This window comes from Lissotriton helveticus, chromosome 2_1 (assembly GCF_964261635.1).
Source record: "Lissotriton helveticus chromosome 2_1, aLisHel1.1, whole genome shotgun sequence".
NCBI classification, from domain to species: Eukaryota; Metazoa; Chordata; class Amphibia; order Caudata; family Salamandridae; genus Lissotriton; species Lissotriton helveticus.
In genome coordinates this window covers 1914565393-1914586006 of record NC_136059.1, presented here as the reverse complement: position 1 = coordinate 1914586006, position 20614 = coordinate 1914565393, and the positions used below count along the sequence as shown (strand labels likewise).

At 48.3% G+C, this 20614-nt stretch overlaps 1 protein-coding gene across 3 annotated transcripts in view; it reads right to left on the bottom strand.

The window, feature by feature from the left end:
• ANXA5 (annexin A5) overlaps nt 1–20614 on the bottom strand; it is a 1060565-nt gene that overhangs the window by 856645 nt on the left and 183306 nt on the right. For all 3 annotated transcript variants that reach the window (XM_078676848.1, XM_078676851.1, XM_078676850.1), the window contains exon 3: nt 17140–17224. In XM_078676848.1, the coding sequence (XP_078532974.1) occupies nt 17140–17224 (85 nt within the window). The remainder of the gene's footprint in view (nt 1–17139; nt 17225–20614) is intronic.

Here is a 20614-nt window from a genome sequence, read left to right as displayed (position 1 = left end):
TGTTAGGGAATAGTAAAGACCTCTGGAATGATTCCCATTGGCCATCGTCATTAGGCAAACTCCCACCTTTAGCCTCTCAGGTCAGAAACCTCGGTGTCATCATAGATGATAGTCTATCTATGACTCAACAAGCAAACAAAGTGGCAGGTATTTGCTTTACCATTCTTAAATGGTTACGCAAAATAGTCTGGATGTTGCCACCCACTACCCAGAAGACCGTGGTCAATGCCTTAGTGACATCTCGGCTTGATTACGGTAACATCTTATACCTGGGTTCAAACAAGGCAGTGATAAAGCGTCTACAATTAGTGCAGAACGCTGCGGCCAGATTGCTCTGCAAAATCCCTAGATCCGCTAGGATCACTAAACATCTTCGGGAATTGCATTGGCTTAAGGTTGAGAATCGTATTCGTTTCAAGGCCTTGAGTTATTTATTTAAAATCAAAGCTGGCACGGCCCCCAAATATCTACAGGCACTTGTTAAACCCTACCTCCCAAATCGTAGTCTTCGTTCAGGCACAGCGGCAAACTTTGTGGTACCAAGGTTTAAACGGGCCAGAATAGGCGGGAGATCTTTTTCCTACTTGGGCCCAACGTTGTGGAACTCACTGCCTACTCATATACGCAAGGAGGAAAGCTACATGAATTTCAGAAAAAGTGTAAAAACATGGTTATTCAATAAATAAATGTTCTGACTGTTCTCTCTCCAGTGATATCGTGTTATGCTGTTTCTGGCGCCGGGAAACCCTTTGTGGGTAGCTGTGCGCCTTACAAGTGCTATAAAAATAAAATAAAAAAAATAAATGAAGCACTCTCTCTGATGACTCCGCTTTGATCAGCCAGTCGTCCAAATAAGGGAATACAGGAATCCCTGATCTTCTGAGATGCGCAGCCACCACCGCCATCACCTTGGTGAAGACTCGAGGCGCAGTAGTAAGTCCAAACGGAAGGACCGCAAACTGATAGTGCTGCGAACCCACCGTAAAATGGAAGATACTTCCTGTGCGACTTCATGATTGGGATGTGAAAGTACGCATCCTGCAAGTCGAGCGACACCATCCAGTCTTCTCCCAGCAGTGCCTGAAGAACCTGAGCAAGGGTGAGCATCTTGAATTTCTCCTGCTTCAGATAAAAATTCAAGATCCTGAGATCCAGGATTGGACGAAGTCTGCCATCCTTCTTGGGTATCAGGAAATACCGGGAGTAGCTTCCCTGACCCCTTTCCTGCTCTGGGACCACCTCTATCGCACCCTTTCTTAATAGAGTTTGAACTTCCTCCTGAAGGAGTAACCGATGTTCCTCTGAGCAATATCCCTGGCAACGAGGGTAATTGGGAGGGAATTCCCGAAAGGTAAGGGCATACCCATTCTCTACGAGATTGAGAACCCAAAGATCTGATGTAACCGATTCCCAATCTCTTAGAAAGTGGGTAAGCCGTCCCCCCACCGGACCCACATGATCCTGAATGGCGGATCTAGGGCTGCTTTTCTGTGGCTGGAGGGTTGGAGGAGGTGGAGGAGGAAGAGGCTTGACGCCCTAGAGGACGTGCCCTTTGCTTTCCCCTGTACGATCTATACAAGGTATTTTGCTGCTGCTGCTGACCTTGTCTAAATATACGAAAAGAAGAGCGACCAAAGCCTCTGAATTTCCTGGTCGTAGAACCTCTAACTTGAAGACCAAGAGATCTAGCAGTCGCCCTGCTATCCTTGAACCTCTTCAAGGCTGTATCTGCCTTCTTGCCAAAGAGTCCTTCACCATCAAAAGGCAGATCTAACAAAGCAGACTGTACATCAGCAGAAAAATCAGAGGATTTTAACCAAGCTGAACGCCTTGTGGCAACAGCAGTGCCCATGTTCCTTGCCACAGAATCTGCAGTATCAAGGCCGCTCTGGATAACCTGACGAGCTGCCGCTTGAGTGTCAGATAAAACTTCCTCAAAGTCACCCCTGCAATCTTCTGGGACCTTAGAGATCAATGAACGCATAGAGTCCATAAGAGCGTGGATATATCTTGATAGAAATAGAGCATCAGGATTGAGCTCTTCAAACGGAAACCTGGCTCCAGACGGACAATGACCAGACAACAACATGGGTCACACCCCAGGGTTATACCCTTAAACGCCTGGACCGCCAGTCTGGGAGAGGCGGGGGCCTGGCCATTATATACAGGGATAGTTTTAAGTGTCGCGTTACTCCAACTCCCTCGCCGTCTTGCGAGAGTTTACACTTCGCGCTGGAATTTTCCCCCACCACCACTTTCTCCGGTATTTTACTCTACCGTCCACCAGGCACCCTCAATAACTTCATTACTCAGATCACGGACCTCACTGCTAACGCGGTGTTGACCTCGCCTAATTTTACATTGCTTGGGGATTTTAACCTCCATTTGGACGACCCCCATGATACATCAGCTAACAACCTGCGGGTCAACCTGCAAGCGATAGACCTCTGTCAGAGAGGCTATCAGGCGACCCACAAGAAGGGACATCTTCTTGACCACATATATAGTAACACCAACCTTAATGTAGAGCCCCCTGTTCCTCTACCCTGGACCGACCATTTTTTGATACCTTTCACCTGGTTCTCCAATTCTCTTCCCCCCTGTTATGTTCCTACAAAGCATCTGGGAAGGAAATGGTCCTCACTCCCCCTCACTGACTGGACAGCTGTTCTCGCCCAAGATCCCCCGAGGAAGGCCATGGCTCCTGCCTCTGCCTCCAACGATTTTGATCATTGGATTTCCAGCACCCTCGACCAGGTTCTTCCCAAACGCCCATGTAAACTTATTAGAAGACCTAAAGTCGCACCTTGGTATACTCCTGCTCTCAGGTCATTAAAACTTGAGTGTCATAAACTTGAGAGAGCTTGGAGGAAAGAACACTCTCAGTCTAGGAAAGAGGATTATAGGGCTGTAATGAAGCTCTACAAAATCAGAGATCAAAAAGGCGCAAGCTTTCTTCTATGAAGGGAAAATTAATGCAGCAGCCAATGCGCCCAGGGAAATCTTTAGGATAGCTAAGTCTCTCATTTCACCTCTGGCTGAGCGTCCTACTGCCGAAGGTGCACAAGTCCGCTGCAATGAGTTGGCCGCTTTCTTCTCAAAGAAAATTTTGACCATATACTCTTTTTTTTAGCAATCCCATGGTCAATGCCAGCTCTGTCCCACACAAATTAGCTGACTCTCCGGCTCTCTGCAAGTTGGACACAATTCCGCTTCTTGATGCCTGTGGTCTGGACAGATTAATCTCCAAAGTTACTTCCGGGTCACCCAACGACCCGGCACCCCCCAGATCCTTGTTAAGGCCCTGGACGTCATTCGTCCTGTTATCCTAGAAGCCTTAAACACTTCCATTGTTTCCAAATCTGTTCCACCTTCCTGGAAATGCGCCATGGTGAGGGCACTACTCAAAAAGCCCACCCTGGATCAGTGTAACTTGTCCAATTACCGCCCCATCTCGTTACTCCCCTGGCTGAGTAAACTGCTGGAGAGGCACGTTAATAACATCTTAACAGACTATTTGGAATACAATGGTCTTTTGCGTGCCTCCCAGACAGGATTCCGTCCTCAACACGGTACCGAAACCGCTTTGTTAGCGGTTACGGAAGAAGCAAGAGCCGTTCTGGATCAGGGAGGAAAGGTGGCCATTATCTTATTAGACCTCAGCGCCGCGTTCGACACGGTAAACCATGCCACGCTATTACATCGACTGGCTGGCATGGGCGTGTCGGGCGCGGCCCTGGAATGGCTTGCCTCCTTTCTGAGCGAGCGTTTTTTCCAGGTCTTCGAGGGTGAGGTAGCCTCCCCTAAACATCCTCTCAGGTGCGGGGTCCCTCAGGGCTCCTCCCTGAGCCCGACCCTGTTTAACGCCTACATGGAACCTCTGGACAGGATAGTCCATCCCTTTGGTGTGCGTATTGTCACCTACGCGGATGATACACAGCTGGTGGTCTCTCTAGATCACTCAGATGGATCATCCAACACCTTAGGCCCCTGTCTAGAGGCTGTTGCCAGATGGATGCAAGCTTCCTGTCTGAAACTTAACGGGGAGAAGACAGACATCATTCTTCTCGGCAATCTTCCCCCGTCGGTTCTTGCACCCATCTGGCCACCATGTCTGGGCGTTCCTCCCGCCCCGAAGTCCCAGATAAAGAGCCTTGGGATCTGGCTTGACACCTCCCTGGACTTCAGTCCAGGCCACCAAGACCGCTGCCACTTGCTTCGGACTAATGAGGATGCTTCGCCGGGTACTCCCTTTGCTCCCTTTCCAGGCGAGGAGGATCATGGTCCAGGCCCTGATACTCTCCCGCCTGGATTACGGGAACGTTCTTTATCTGGGAGCCCCGGGCTCGGTACTACAGAAGCTTCAGGTCACACAAAATAGTGCGGCCCGCCTACTGTTTAATCTGTCCCGTCGGCAGTCGGCGAGGAAGGCACTGAAAGATCTCCATTGGCTTCCAATGGCTGCCAGGGTGCAATTCAAGGCTTTGTGCATTTTGCACAAATCCTTTCATCGTGCAGGCCCAGCGATTTTGCATTCTCTGGTTATGCCCTATGTTCCAGCCCGCTCCCTCCGTTCTGGCACCCTGCAGCTGGCTACCTCTTTCAAAATCAATAGAGCCCGCTGGGGCGGCCGCTCCTTTTCCCACTCGGCGGTCAGACTCTGGAACGCCCTTCCTTTCACCATCCGAGGAAACAGCAACCTCCTGTCCTTCAGAAAGGCCTTGAAAACGCATTTGTTTGCTAAATCCTGCTGATCTACCCTGAGCCTGCGCTAAGCCAATTAATCTTCAAGTGCTGCGAGGCCTCAGGGTAGTTATGCGCTATACAAATGCAATTTTTCATTTCATTTCATTTCATCTTCCCATAAGGCAAGTGGCATTTGTTAATTTTAACGCCATACTCGCGGAAGATAAAGTCTTCTTGGCCACTTGATCCTGCTTTCTAGCTTCCTTGTCACCAGGTACCTGTGGAAAAGCACCAACTGACTTCTTTGAACATGCCGCTTGAATCACCAAACTTTCCGGAGAAGGGTGAGATGACAAAAAGGCAGGGTCCTCAGGAGCTACTCTATACCTCCTAGCCACACCTTTCGAGACAGGAGCAGAAAGAGGCTTCTTCCACACCTCCATAATGGGTTCAGTCAAAGCATCATTAAATGGGAGTAACGGCTCCACAGCTGAACTCTGAGAATGAAGAACCTCAGTAAGCAGATTCGATTTAAACTCCACAGTAGGCAAAGTTAAACCTAAAAGTCCCGCTGCTTTTTTCATAACCACATGATATGGCTGAACATCCTTTGAGGGTGCATCAGGGCCTGATGGTAAAACCCACTCTGGGGAAAATTCAAGACCACTAGCCTCTGCTAGGTCCTCGAAATAATTTTCGTCCAGCTCACCTTCTTCCAAGTCAGAATGAGACTCAATACCTCCGCTCTTCCAGGAGGCGTTGAGCCTCTCTCCTAGACCTCTGCTTAACACGGAGTGCAGCCGGATCCACCGTCGACTCAGACGGCGCCGGAGCCAACTTCGGAATCGAATCCGAAGGCTTAGAAGGATGTTCCATAGATTTGCTTGGAACGGGCGACGCCGGTGCTGGAGTCGTCGACTTAGGTCGAGCTGGCGTCGACATCGGCGTCTCCCTCAGTGGAGCCTGGTACTGCCACATCGGGGTCGGGGCTGGCATATACGGCATGAAAGGTGCCGGGGCATAAGAGTGAGGCACACCCAACTTAAATGCCATTGGACCCATGGGACCCGAAGGCGCTCCAGAGGGGTACCATGACCTCGAGAAAACACCATACATAGCGTTGAGAAACGCCGAAGGATCCTGACCTGGAGCTGGAAAAGGTGGATGCTTAGGCCGACCGAGGTAGATTCGAATCTGTTTTAACAGGAGTCGATTCCTCCTCCTCAACAGGAACTTCACCGACCTCTTCTGGAGTTGGAGACTGAGCCAGAGTCGGATCGGGAACCGGAGTCGGAGAATGAACTTGCGACTCCGAAGGCGAGGCCTCGCCTTCTTGATCCGATTCTTGGAGGAATTACCTTCGATTTCATCTTCTTGGGTGATCTCGACCTCGAGTCAGACTTATCACCCGAATGACGTTGAGACTCATGTCTCCTCTTCTTATGCTTCTTACGTGATCTCGAAGCATGATCCGATGAAGACTTCGAAGCAGACGCCTCTCGAGACCTCGATCTCGATTTCTTCGAGTGGGATTTCGAAGATTTCCTAACCTTATCGGCCTTGAGCTTAGCCAGAAGAAGCTTAGACTCCCTTTCTCGCAGGGCCTTTGGATTCATCTTTTCACACGACGAACACCCATCCACGTCGTGGTCGGAGCTCAAACACCAAATACAGTCTTGGTGTGGGTCCGTAACGGACATCATCTTCCCACATTCCCTGCAGGGTTTAAAACCAGTCTTCTTTGTCGACATAATAAAAGAACAAGGAGGCAAGAGAACGGAGAAACGAAGAATTACAGTAACAGAGTTACTAGAAGCTACAGAGTATCCCGAAACCGTTAGCGTCGACGACGCGGAAAAAAGGGAACTGAGGTCCTCACGCCGGCGTGGGCCTATTGTAGGTGTCGGTGACGTCAGCGGAGTGGCGAGCGATGCCGTGCCTCTATGACGTCAGAGTCCACGTCGGCGCGAAGCTACAAAAACAATTTCCGAATGTTGCTGACGCAAGGGGATATTCACAAGGTGAGGAATCCACACGGCAGATGTATCTATAAGAAATCAAGTGTATGTAAAGCTCTTTCCCCTACTGAATCGGGTTGAGGAAAGTACACAGGTAACAACTGATTGATATGAAAAGCAGAAACTACTTTAGGGGAAAATATAGGATTGGTACGAAGAACCACTATCTTTGTGATGTTGAAAGAAAGGCTCTTGTATGGTTAATGCCTGAAATTCACCAACTCTCCTTAATGAGGTTATCACTATGCGGAAAGCAACTTTCCACGATAGGAATTTTAACTGACATTTGTGCATTAGCTTAAATGGTGGAGCCATCAGCCTTGAAAGGACTACGTTCAAGTTCCACTCAAAAGCAAGGAGAATTCTTGGTGGTATTACCCTTTTTAATCCCTCCATGAAGGCTTTAATCACTGGTACTCTGAATAGAGATAAGTGTTGTCTATTTTGCAAGTATGCAGCTACCGCTGCAAGATGTACACGAATGGATGTGTTATGTTATGATTGATTGATTAAAACAATCCACATTGCTGTAAATGCAACAGATAACATGATGTTCTATACAAAAGCATCAAGTGGATTGATGTTGTTCCAATAGCCAACAAACCACCAAACTGTATGAATATTCTCAAACTGACTAAAGGGACCAAATCGCTAGATCGATTTTTGTGGGATTTGGAAAACAAGTTACTTACCTTCTGCAAAAATATATATGTAAGAAACATAGGAGTTATAGATTCCTTGTCCCAAGGTGTCAGATCAGCTCAAATAACTTTTTCATAGCAGTACCCCTGTGCTTCAGTAGGTAGCACCGGTCGACTCCGCGTTAGTCATCTGCGTAATGATCCCCTGGATGACATCGCCCTATCTACTTAGACGCCGCCCCCTGCGCACGGATGTCAGTTCTTTTACACGACATTGCACGCCAGAAGCACAGAGCCATGCAAAACACAGACCACTGGTGCACAATACTAAGGCCCAGAAAGAGAGTCCCTTACCTAGAAATCAGTTCTCAGAACGTGGAGGATAAGTAGGGTAGTAAGGAATCTATAACTAATATACATCTCTTACAGATATATCGTTACCAAAGATAAGTACTTGTTCATCTGAAAGACTATTGGTTATAGAGGACTTACATTAGAATAGATACCCCAGCAATACCAACACCGGAGGTGGGTCTGTGAACTTTAGTTCACACCAGAAAGTGCTGAAGAACTGAACGGCCAAAGAAGCAGTCTCTCTGGACTTGAGAATCCAGGCAATGTAATTTAGTGAAAGTGTGTAAAGATGCCCGCGTAGCTGCCCGACAGAAGGCATGAAGGGGAACTCCACGTCCCAAAGCAGAAGTAGCTACCGTCGACATTGAGAAATTTGCACAGTCCTAATGGAGGCTCCTTTTTCGCCAAGGCATAGCAGATCTTGATGCGAATAACGGACCATCTAGAGATGGTCTGTTTTTACACAGCCCGACCTCTCTTGCTGCCCATATAGCCAACAAAGAGTTGATCGTCCACCCAGAATGGTTTTTGTGTGGTCCAAATAAAAGGATAACGCATGCTTTGGATCCAGACGGTGGAGCCTTTCCTCCTCCTTGGAAGGATGCGGGGGCAGGAAAAAGGTGGGCAAAGTGATGGTCTGTCCTATGTGGAAAGAAGTAACCATTTTGGGAAGAAAACAAGGTTGATTTCGGAGGACAACCTTGTCCAGATGAACAGCAAGGAAGGGAGGCTTAGAAGAAAGACCCTTATGCTCACTCACCCTGCGAGCAGACGTGATGGCAATCAGAAAGGCACACATAAGGTAAGTTAAAACCAGACTCAAGTCCCACTGGGGCATTACGAACGGAACAGGTGGAAATAGGAGAGTAATGCACTTAAGAAATCTATTTAAAATAGGGGACTTGAAAAGAGAAGGCTGATCAGGAGGGTGAAGGATGGCTAAAATGACCAAAAGATAGCCTTTAAGGGTGCCCAGAGGAGAGCCCTACTGGGCCAAAGAAAGAAGGAGCCACAAGAATAACTTGGGCTTGGTCGTGCTTGATATTCAGCACTCTAGGCAGAAGTGGTATAGACGTAAAAGGGTATAGAAGACCGCAACTCCACTCGCGACGAAAAGCGTCACCGAGCGCCTCCTTGGAAATTCCAACGTGCAGAATTGCGGACATTGCATGTTCTCTTCAGTGGCAAACATATCTAACCAAGACTCTCCCCACTGCTCAAAGAGACCTTGCACCACCTCAGAGAGAAGATGCAACGGCGGCTGCGTTTGTGCACCCTGGCATTCAGGGACCCTGCCAGGTGTTAAACACCAGGGATATGCCCCGATGTTCCAACCATGTCCAGTGGTGAAGAGCCTCTTGACATAGGGTCCACGACCCCACCCAGCCTGGTTTGTTGCAGTACCACATGGCAGTGGTGTGGTCTGCATTACTCTAACCAGGACAGATGAGGGGAATGCTTTTAGTTCAAGACGAATCGCCCAAAGCTCCAGAAGGTTGATGTGGAGCTCGGGCTCGAGTCCGCCCCATCCCAGAAGTGACACATCTGTCACCACTGAATTCTGGTTGGGGAAGGGAGAGGGATCTGCGGTTGACCCAATCCCGATTAGTTAGCCACCACTGCACTTCGAGCTCACTCAGAGAGCTGAACTCAATCGGAGAGATTCCCCTGATGCTGTGCCCACTGGAACTTCAGGTCCCACTGCAGAGCCCACATAAGTCCCCTGGCATGATCCACCAGCAGATGCAGGAGGCCATGAGGCCCAATAGCCTCAGGGTTATTCTCACCGAAACCCGGGATAGAGGCTGACACATAGAAATATCCTGAATATCCCAGACTCACTGCTCAGGAGGATAAGCCTGAAACTGCATGGTATCCAGAACTGCTCCAATGAAAAGGAGCTTCTAAGAGGGAACTCGGTGCGACTTCGGCACGTTAACCGAACCCCAGCGAATGAAGGAGGTCCACCGTAGTCTGGAGGTGGGAGACAACAGCCTGGGTCGAGCCTGCCTTCAACAGCCAGTCATTGAGATAGGGGAAGGCTGGAACCCCTGATTTGTGCAGATGAAATGGGACCACCTCTATCACTTTAACACCCGAGGGACGCTGGTAAGGCCAAAGGGGAGCATGGTAAATAAAGTGCTAGTGGCTTACATTAAACCGTAGGCAACGCCTTTGAGCTAGTAGGACGGGGATGTGGAAATAGGCGTCCTGTAAGTCCAATGCTACCATTTAATCTACAGGGTCGAGGGGAGTCAGAACCTGAGCCAAATTTAACATCTTGAACTTCTCCTTCCGGAGGAAGCGGTTGACGTCCGAGATTTAAGAAAGGATGCAGGCCTTTGTCCTTCTTGGGAACCAGAAAGTAGTGGGAGTAACAACCATGGCCTACTTCTAGAGGAGGGACTCCCTCGATAGCTCCCTTGACCAAGAGAGCAGTTCATTCCTGACAGAGAAGGGCCAAGTGATTCTACAATATGCAATGGAATCGAGGTGGAAGGATGGAGGGGTAGTATTGAAGGGGAGGGAATAGCCCCTTCGGACTATCTGCATAACTCACCTGTCCAACATGATGTGCCAGTGGGGGAGGCGATGGCGGATCCTGCCGCCCACTGGCAACTGGTGGGCCTGAAAGGTCAGACTAGGAAGGTTTGGAGGCTGCCGCAGAGGGGGCGCTAGTGGACTGGCCTGCCCGCTGGCCTCCCAGACCCACAGCGTTGGGACCCACGTCCCCGGCAGCGCAGAGGCCGGGCAGCTTGCGCAGGCCTGTGGCTCTGGGCGGAACGTGGTGGGCACCCCTCCGATAGCCACGAAGAGGTGAAAAGCAGACTGCGCAGGACGGAAGGAGGTAGTGAGGCTCAAGGATCTGGTCGTAGCTCTAGAAACCTTAAAGCGTTCGAGTGTGCTGCCTGCCTTGTCGCCGCACAGGCGACGGCCATCAAAAGGCATGCCCAAAAGGGTTGATCGCACATCATCTGAAAAGCCACTGGACCTCAGCCAGGCGTAGAGTCTCAGGGCTACAGACGTTGAAATCATTCTGCCTAGAAAGTCAGCGGTGTCCATCCCACAACGTATGGTGACATTTGCTGAATCTCTCCCCTCCGTAACAGCACAGGAGTGTGAGGTCTGGGCCTTATCACACTGTGGCAGCACCTCTGCAACCGCATCCCACACAGACCGGGTGTAACAGCCCAAGAGACATGCAGTGTTGGCAGACCGCAGCCCTAAGCTGGCGGAGGAAAACATTTTCTTACCAAGATGGTCCAGCTTCTTGGATTCACTATCTGGTGGAGCAGTAGGGAACGCGCCTTTGGACGTTGATGCTTGGACTACCAAGCTCTCAGATGTAGGGTGTTGGGAGAGGAAAGTGGGGTCAGCCTATCCTGGGCTTGTAACCACGTGCCCAGAAGGATGTTCGTGAGGGCAACATTGAACGGCAGCAGGGACACCGTAGAGGCCGCTCACGGTTAAAGCACCTATGTCGGGAGGTTGGTCTTGACCGCCACCGGTGGAAGCTCAAGGCCCAAGGCCTCAGCCGCCCTCCGCAAGAGGATCCCTCCACGGTAGGTTGCAGGGAGAGCATGCCAAGGTCTGGGGAAGTATCCAGACCACTGGCGTCACCCAGGTCCTCTCTCCAGTCCGGTTCTTCCCACTGGTCTGCTAGAGTGTCAACAGACCCCTCCAAGTCCACCTGACACTTTTTTGGCTGCCACTTAGGGCAATAAGAAACGGCAGGATAGACCAGTGGTACAAAAGTACCAGCCGGCGCCGGTACCAGCGTAGGTGGACGTCGGTCCGGCTCCGTGTCTATGTCGAGGGGGTAGACCGAGCTTGATGCCGGGCGGGCTCACAACCGGCGTTGGAAGTGTCTTACGTGGATTCAGTGCTTGGGGAGGTATAATGACATGGACCAGCGCAGATCCGGATCTAGGCCCCGATCCCTGGGGGCCCTATGGCGCCGGGGCAAAAGTCGCCGGCCTGAAACCCCCAGCAGAGTCCGCGGGGCCCGAAGGCATGCTGGCGGATCCGGGCTGCCCAAAAATAGAGTGGAGGGCTTCATAGAACGTACGAAGTTGGGCAGGGGTCTCTCCGGCTCCCATGAAGGGAGGGAAGCTCGGAGCCTACCAAACAGGCTCTGCGAGTGGAGCTGGAGGATTACTACCATCCACATGCAGTAGGCCGACCGATGGGGAGAAGGCGAAGAAGACTGCTTAGACTTCTTTTTGTGCTTAGAATTCCCAGAAGACAGACTACGGTCACGGAGTCATTACCACCACTCGATCGGGACCGTGAGTGTCGTGGAGCTGACTGCCGGCTCTCCAGAAGCTTTCGGGACCGCTCCCACAAAGACTTCGGGCCATGGCCCGACAGTAGGAGCATGACTATGCGTCGTGGTTGCGCTCCAGACACCAGAGGCACAAGAGTTGTGGGTCCGTTACCGACATCAGCTTGTGGCAGGAGCCACAAAGATTGAACTGATGTAACATCCCTGTACACCAGGAGTCAAAGCCACTTGAAAAGAAGTCGGCAAACGTCGGAAAATAGTTAGCCAAAAAGTGCCTAGAGGTACTGCTCTCTCCAGATCTGTGATGGCTGGTATAAAAGAAAGAACCGACGTCAGCGCGCAGGGGCGGCATCTAAGTAGATATAGCGATGTCATCCCAGCGATCACGACACCGACGAACGCAGAGTCAACCAACGCGCAGGGGTATGGCTACGAAAAAATTCTCCGGATCCAGTTTCACACCTGGGGGTAATTCTAAGGTAAGGAATCTATAACTAATAGTCATTTTCAGATGGTCTGATTTCTCCATGGCTTTGAGTGAGGATACATGGTGTGAGATGTAGTTTGATGTGGCACCACCGAGAATTATAACCGGGTGGTGTACCAAGGTTGACAAGCCCATGTGGGGGCTACTAAGATTAGTGTGAGGGACGTTTGTCTGAGCTTCCAAACCAGTAATGGAATTAGTGGAAGAGGCTGATAAGCGTGAGCAAATATCCTGGACCAATTCCTTCATAGTGCATTGCCTTTGGATGCTGTGCGCGGGAACCTTGATGCGAAGTTTGGGCATTTTGCGATGCGTACTGCGGCAAACAGATCCAACTGTGGAAACCCCCATTTTTTTAAAGTAGGGCAGTAGAACTTGGGGATGAAGTTTCAACTCGTGTACATGCTGCCTGTGTCTGCTGAGCAGGTCTGCAATCAGATTGTCTACACCTGGAAGGTGTTCTGCTAGAAGATCAATTTTGGGGTGAATCTCCCAATTCCAAATGCTTTGAACAAGGCGCAACAGCTGAAGTGTGTCCCTTCCTGTTTCTGTAGGTAGTACACTGCGGTCATGTTGTCCGTACGAACTAAGAGCTTTGAGTGCTAGGAACACTGCTAGAAGTTCCAGGTAGTTGATGTGGAGACGTTTGTGATTGTATGACCACAGCCCCTGTACTGTGTAATGTTGAAGATGGGCACCCAAACCTGTCAACGATGCTTCTGCTGTCAGTATGGTCTGTGGAAACCTGTCTATAAAAGGCTGCCCTTTTGCTTAGTTTTGAGGGTTCCACCACTGCTGAGAGCGATGGGTGGGGCGGTCTACCAACATTAGATCGGTTAATAAACTGATTGCACTGACGCACTAGATATTCTTGCTGAGGACGCATGTGAAGCCCTGCATGAGGTGCGATTGCAATGCAGGATGCCATCATTCCCAGCAGTCGCATGAAGACTCTGGCTGGGAATGATTGATTGGTTGGAATTGTCATATTATGGCCTGAATATTGTGAATCCTGGCTACATTGGGAGTGGATAGAGCTTTGAGAGTGTAAGGGAAGCTCCCAGATAAGACTGCACTTGTGCCGGACACAGGTGACATGTGTGTGCATTTATTGTGAAACCCAACTGACGAAGTAGGTATACTGTTTGCGTGGTAGTATACAGTTCTGGTTTTGCCTGCTTTGATAAGCCAGTCATCCAGGTAAGGGGAAAAAAATGTATACATGGTCTTCTGAGATGAGCGGCTATCACTGCAAGACATTTGGTTAGCACTCTGGGGGCTGTGGTGACGCCAAATGGAAGTACCTTGAACTGGTAATATTTGCCGGCGATCAAAAACCTGAGTGATTTGCGATGAGCTTGATAAATTGAAATGTGAAAGTAGGTGTCTTTTCGATCTAGAGTAAACAGTCACCCTGCAGTGAGAGGAGAAGTACTTGAAGAGTTACCATATGAAAGTGCTCTGACAATATGAATTTGTTTAACACTCTGAAATCTAAAATAGGTCTCAGGACCCATCCTTTTTGGGAATGAGAGAGAAGGGAATAAATCTGACCCTTGATATTGGGACTGGTTCTACAGCCCCTTTGAGTAATTAAGATTGCACTTCTTGTTGGAGCAAGTTCTGGTTATCCGGTGAAATAGTGAGATCGAGGAGGAATGTTTGGAGGATTGCTGATAAGCTTCAGGCAAAAACCATGTTGGATAATTCAAAGCACCCGTTTGTCAATGGTTATTGATTTCCAAATGGGGAGAAAGTCTTGAAGTCTCTCTGACAGGTGCAGAATAGTCACTGTTTGAGGAAGGGGAAGTGAGAGGTATGGTATTTTTACCTCTGCCCCTGGGACTATTTCCCTCCTCTGAAAAATCATCTTTTAAAGGATGATCGTGAATTGCCTTTGTAGGAGGAAGCGTTCTGGTCAGTGTCTGTGGACTTGGACCTTCCCCTATAAAAAAGGCACCAAAAGGAACCTCTGTTTTAGGGAGATTGAAGTGCTCCAATCAATTTTGCCACATTGTTGTCCTTTCATTTTTTTTAGCGCTAGATCGACTTCAGTGCCAAAAGGATTTTTTTTATAAAAAGATATATTCAGGATGGCTTGTTGGACTTCAAGTTTGAATCCGGATATCCGTAACCATGCATGTTGTAGTAAGATGCTAGTATTTACCTCCCTAGCTGTAGTGTCAGCTGCATCTAGGTCGCATCTGATAGAGGCATTAAAAATTAGTTTGCCTTCTTGGACTAAATCCTGATCCTTTGCCTTATGCTCTCCTGGGAGAAACTGAAGTAATTGTTACACTTCGTTCCAGTGGGCTCTATCGTATCTTGCCAATAAGCCCTGCGTGTTAGCAATACGCCATTGATTAGATACACGTTTGCCAGAAGCATCGATAGGCTTCAATTCTTTATCTGGGAGACGGGCATCCCCAGATGCTTGAGAATTGACTCTTTAGTGGTATGAAACACTAGAAAGAGAGCTTAGTGGTAACTGACCCTTAAAAAAATATACATTTTCCCCCACAGATCCTATTTTTATTATCTACCACAGGAGTTCGGATTCTGGCATGGACAAGTTCTTTAAAAATATCTACTGTATACCTTAACATAACCCCCTTCTGGATTTATCCTTCAGTAACTAATTGTACTATTTTTATTGTCCTCCTACTGACAGCCCTTTGAGACATTGTTGCAGGTTACAAAAATTAACATAACCTTGAGCGTAGGCAGCGTCTCACTGGATTTATGTGATCTTGAGTGTGAAATAGAAAATCTTCCAAGAACTCTTTATGTAGCTCCACCCCATGGTATTTTGCTGCTCTAGAAATAAGCTGTTGGTATGACAGTTTGTCATCAGGTGGAGATGGCCTGGCATGATAAACATCGGAGTCTGTAGCCTGTGAAGGATCAGTTGTGTAGTTCGTCCAAGGATATGGTAATTGTGCATCCTCATCATCAGTGTCACCTGTGGCACATTGAGGTGGATGAGACGGATTAGGTATAATATATAATGGATCAAGCTGTGGTGGAGAGGGAGGAGGAAGAGGTGGAAGTGTATGGAAAGGACTAGTGTCTACAATTTTTTTCTTCAACGGAACTTTGCATGGGTTGCCCTCATCAGAAAGCTTGAACTTAAGATGGTGGTTTAGCATGAATACGACCGGTCTCAGAGTGAATAAACAGTTTTATCTGTTTGGGATACAATTTAGGTGGTACAGTGTCAAAGTTTGGATCCGGTTGTGTTGTAGGCAAGACTTTGCTTTTCGGCACCACAGTTTTTGGAGTCGAGCCGGAATGTCCTTTCGGGCGTTTCGAGTTCAAGGGTTGTTTTTTGGGTTTTGGGGTTAAAGTTTCGGAACTAATCTTTTTAGAGTTTGAAGATTTCGGCTCGGAAGTGGGCTTTGGTCGACTCTGTGCTGAGCCGGACGGCTTTTCAGAGTGTTTCGGTACCGTGCCATGAGGTAGAGCGTGAGAAACCTCTTCTCGGTGCATACCTTGGCCTTAAGGTAGAGGTGGTGCCAAAACCTTCGAATTTTTAAAGACGGTGGAGAGGGGGTGGGCTTGCGGAGAGAAGGTGTCTTCGGTACTCATGTACCCATGTCCCTGCGGCACATCCTCCTCCACGAGGTCAATCTGTAAGTCTGATCCAGAGTCAGACGCAGCTGAATCCAGCTATTCATCTGCCGCAGATACCTCTTCGTTCCGGTGTGACATCCAACCGCTGCATCTCTTGACTTAGAGCCAGACGATCCCGGAGTTCTTTCATCTGAAGGATTGGCATGCGTCGCAGTCTTGCTATCTGTGCTCTGAGGACAAACAAATTACACACCGTATGAGAGTCCGTCCATGGATATTTCGTGTGGCACAGGTGACAGAATTAAAATTGAGTCCGTCCATCAACAAGGAGCCGAATGGCTGCAGATACGGCGGAAGGTCGCCCGCAGATCTTCCGGTAGAAAATTTTTAAGTCTTGATATTCGAATCGCTTAAGGAGAAAGCTTGTTCAAAAACAATACCGTAGAGGTAGAGAGAAGTACGCACCGAGGGGGAACCAGAGGATCGATTTCGAAGCGGGCCGCAGCAATACTCATCCAAAATCAATGGCGGAAAAAAACACTCACAATGGATTGGATGCCCATGTGCACTATCGCCAAAAGGAGGAGTCACCTACCTCGTGGCTGGAAAGGCTTCTTCGAACAAAAACAACTTGCAACCATCTGTACCAAACACTTGATGGCGGAGTATGCAAAGCATGTGATCTACAGCTCACATGCCTCGAACATATGTTTTCATATATTATTTTTTTTTTATAGATTCCGGGGTCCCCGAGCGTGGGCGTTAATATTCAGTGTTTATTACTATCGATGAGGATCCGCAGGAAGAGAAATAGTTTAGCTTGCAAAAAAAGTCTGAACACAAGTACAGAACTCACCTCCTTCACCATCTTATAGTAATTAAAAGCTTCAAGGTCATTTAGGCCCACATGCTAGTGTGAAAATGGTCACCTATCAAACAGCATACATTTTGGGACACATATAGAGGCAAGAGCTTGCATATTTTGCTCAATTAATATTCTACTGCACCTTGCAAATAAATTGAAATAGATTAAGTGAAAAAAAAGCAATGCATGCATTTACTGTGCATCACACACACACACACACACACACTCACCCAGCCCCTTCATGGCTTGGCGAAGGGTTTCTGCATCTTCCTTGTCATTGAAGTCAGGGGCATCCTGCACAGTGCCTTTTGCGCCCTATTAAGGATTGCAATTACATATTAGCTTACACAGTTAAAGAAAGTGTACCGTTATCAAAAATAGCAAATGCAGCAAAAATCGAATAGAGATAAACCATAGAAGACAAGGACTGTATGCAAATTGGCACGGCGTAAATTTGAACATCTATGCGCCTCAATATGGCTGCGTGCACAGTTGCAAACAAGGAGTCATATGGTTTACGGATTGTTAAACACATAAGAAGTTGTGTACAGTCAGTAAACCCCCCTCATCGCAAGAGGGTCCTTACAAGGGCGAAGGAGTGCCAGGGACCAAACACAGACGTCCTCTGCAGATGAGGACAATCACACCCAGCATCCACCTGAGGGAATCACTGCCTGCTTCTACAAGTGCTGATGGCCCTGTAGTGTCGCCTTGGATGAATGGACGACACAGACATGCATATGTGGTGAGGAGCTGTATTTGCATGCAGCTGATCTCTTTACTTCCCTGCTCCGAACTAACTCCTGACCCTTAACTCCCTGTTCTGCCTCCCATTCTCCTCCCCCTTCTAGAACTTCCGTGCTGGTCCTAGCGCCAAGCATATCTTACAATGTTACACCTCCCCCCTTCTTAAGCAACTTGAAGAAAACACCTCATATGTGTCTGTGCACATAGATTAACCAATAAAATAAAACAAAATAGTTACAGTTCTTCAATCGGGCGAACAGGTATTCTGTGAATTTGCTTCGGCTGGAGAGCTGCAGGGATTGGATGAGGAGCCTGACTCCAAGATGGCCGCCTGTGAAATCTCGCACCTCGCGAGAATACGGTCTACAATCATGCGATATTGGCAGCGAAGTAAACTGACAAGCACCGGTACCTCTGAGCGAAATTAATGCAGTCCCCGGGTCTAGGACAAGACCCTATGCGCCGATGACCCACAGGCAGGAGCAGCACGGGCATTCACAGCCCTGATCCTGCGCGATAGGGGTGGGCTCCCGGATCGCGGGGATGCAGTTAACGGCACAGGTACACAGGGTCGCGGCAGCGAGAGTGCCCCGCAGGGGCACAAGCGACCGGGGTGGGGTCCCGGGTAGCGGCAGCGAGAGTGCATCGCAGGGGCACCCGCGACCGGAGTGGGGTCCCGGGTCACAGCCCAGCCCACAGCTCCGAGGCAGCAGAGCAGACAGCAGACACAGCAGGGGCACAAGGCAACCGGAGTGAGCTCCCGGTGCGCAGCCCGGCACCGCAGCTCCGAGGCAGCAGAGCGCTCAGCAGATCACAAGGAAGGCAGCCACGGTCCACGCCCACCTTAGTCGCCAGATGTAGCGTCGCCTTGGATGAATGGACGACAGACACGCATATGTGGTGCAGAACTGTATTTGCATGCAGCTTATCTCTTTACTTCCCTGCTCCGAACTAACTCCTGACCCTTAACTCCTCCTGTTCCGCCTCCCATTCTCCTCCCACTTCTAGACCTTCCGTGCTGGTTCGAGCACATTCTACATTGTTACAGGTCCCCTCTGCAAAGATAAGTGGGTTGGTGGTTTCAACCCGCCTCTTTCCATTTCGATGCTGCACTCTTCAAACTGCCAGTGTTCACATCTTTGCTGGGAGAGTGAATTTCTGACTAATCGGGCACACTGTCCTGGTGTGCACCGCACTCTCGCGCAGAGTAGAACATACACTTGAGGTAATACAGCCCTGTACTCATTGCCTCTGAAAGCTGTGCTTTACAGGTAAGAAGGATAACAAAGGGAGTTAGGTCCTGGGACTTTTAGTCGGTTGGACCATTTATAATTGGGAAAAAAAGAGCAATTTACCGACTACAAATTGTTTTAAACCTACTATTTATGGGAAAAACCTACCAAGTGATACTCCTGGGTAGTTAGGGCATATATCATTCGTACCCTTTTAGTTTATTTTTTTTAAGGTGTAAACATCTCATATGAAAAGGAAACTTTACGTTCTCTCACAATTGGCAATTTTTCGTCATATATACAAATATACAATACATTTAGACAATACAACACTTACATATATAAACTTTCTTTGCAATATATACAGACTATTATTTCTCAAAAAGAACAAGAGTCAAGCTTACGACTCACAAAATAATTCAACAACAAACTAATGCAACCAGTTTTTTTCAAGCAATTAATCGACCATGAGTTAATTCTGTGGTCTATTAAACAACTAATAGCTAGTCTTTTTCTGTGTGCCGACGCGTTTCGAACTCGGTATATTCAATTGTCGAGTTCTCCTCAGGGCTCGGTCTCTTGAATTTTTCTAAAGATATATAAGACAAAGTGTTTTTACTTTTTTATCCATATTCAGTCTGCTTTTCAACTAAATACTCTAATGTCACAATTTTTACCTTTGTCCCAGCAGCCGCCGGTCCGCAGGTACTTTATTTGCTTTCAACCGGAGTTACTTGGACCTGTAGGTAAGTGAGGGCAAGATGTAACTTATGCCCCAGTTTAAATACAAACAGAAATGCTCGAACTTTAACTCTGCATACCTCGGGGTTTCTGCAGGAAATCTTATGGGGACCCTCAGAGTTGTTTTTCCTCTGTCCGCCACGATACTTTGACTGCTTAAAAATGACAGTACATTACTTCAACGTTTGTATCCGATACAATAAACTAGAGAAGGAGTTCAACACTAGAAAAGGCATACCTGGCGTTCTCGCCGGTTTCAACTTCAGGCTGCAGCGTCTGTCTATTCTGTGCGTCAGCCTAAAAATGACAGTACAGTTCTAAACATTGTCCAATTTAATTTAATCAGGTCATACAAAGGCGTTCACTTCTCGGCGAGGCATACCTGGCGTGCACGCCGTTTTCGATTTAGGCTGCAGCGTCTCTATATGTTCTACGTATTTTTCGTATTTTTCAACCTCCGATCAGGAAACCCGCTACTGTCCTGTGTGTGTAAAAATTCATTTAGACTCTAGACAGCGAGGTGGGGTCATAACTTCAAGCTGTATCTTTGATGACACTTACTTCCAACCGCGGCAATCCGGCGACTTCCTCAATGAGTCTGTGGATGCGGCGGCCATCTTACAGGGGCTTTTAAACATGAACGTTACTCGCTCACAAATCAAGTATTCTGTGGCGGCCATCTTTGAAGGGTTTGGGCAACTTCGTCGGCATGATGGATTTATAGTGTATATGTAATTCTGTCTAACCCCATATTTCAAATTCAGTGTTTATTTGTCGCATCTGGTATATCACAGCCTTGCAATTTCTGATAGAGAATTCATACCATGCAACGCGCTGTTGAATTTAAGTATGCTTCCTTTTGCAACAATATTTCATCTGGATCCATAGGCCTAATTTGTTGCAGGACAGACCACTTAAAATAGTTTTCTGTGTGGTTCTTCTCGATGAAATGTTCCACCATTGGGGCGGTTAAAATTTTATTTTT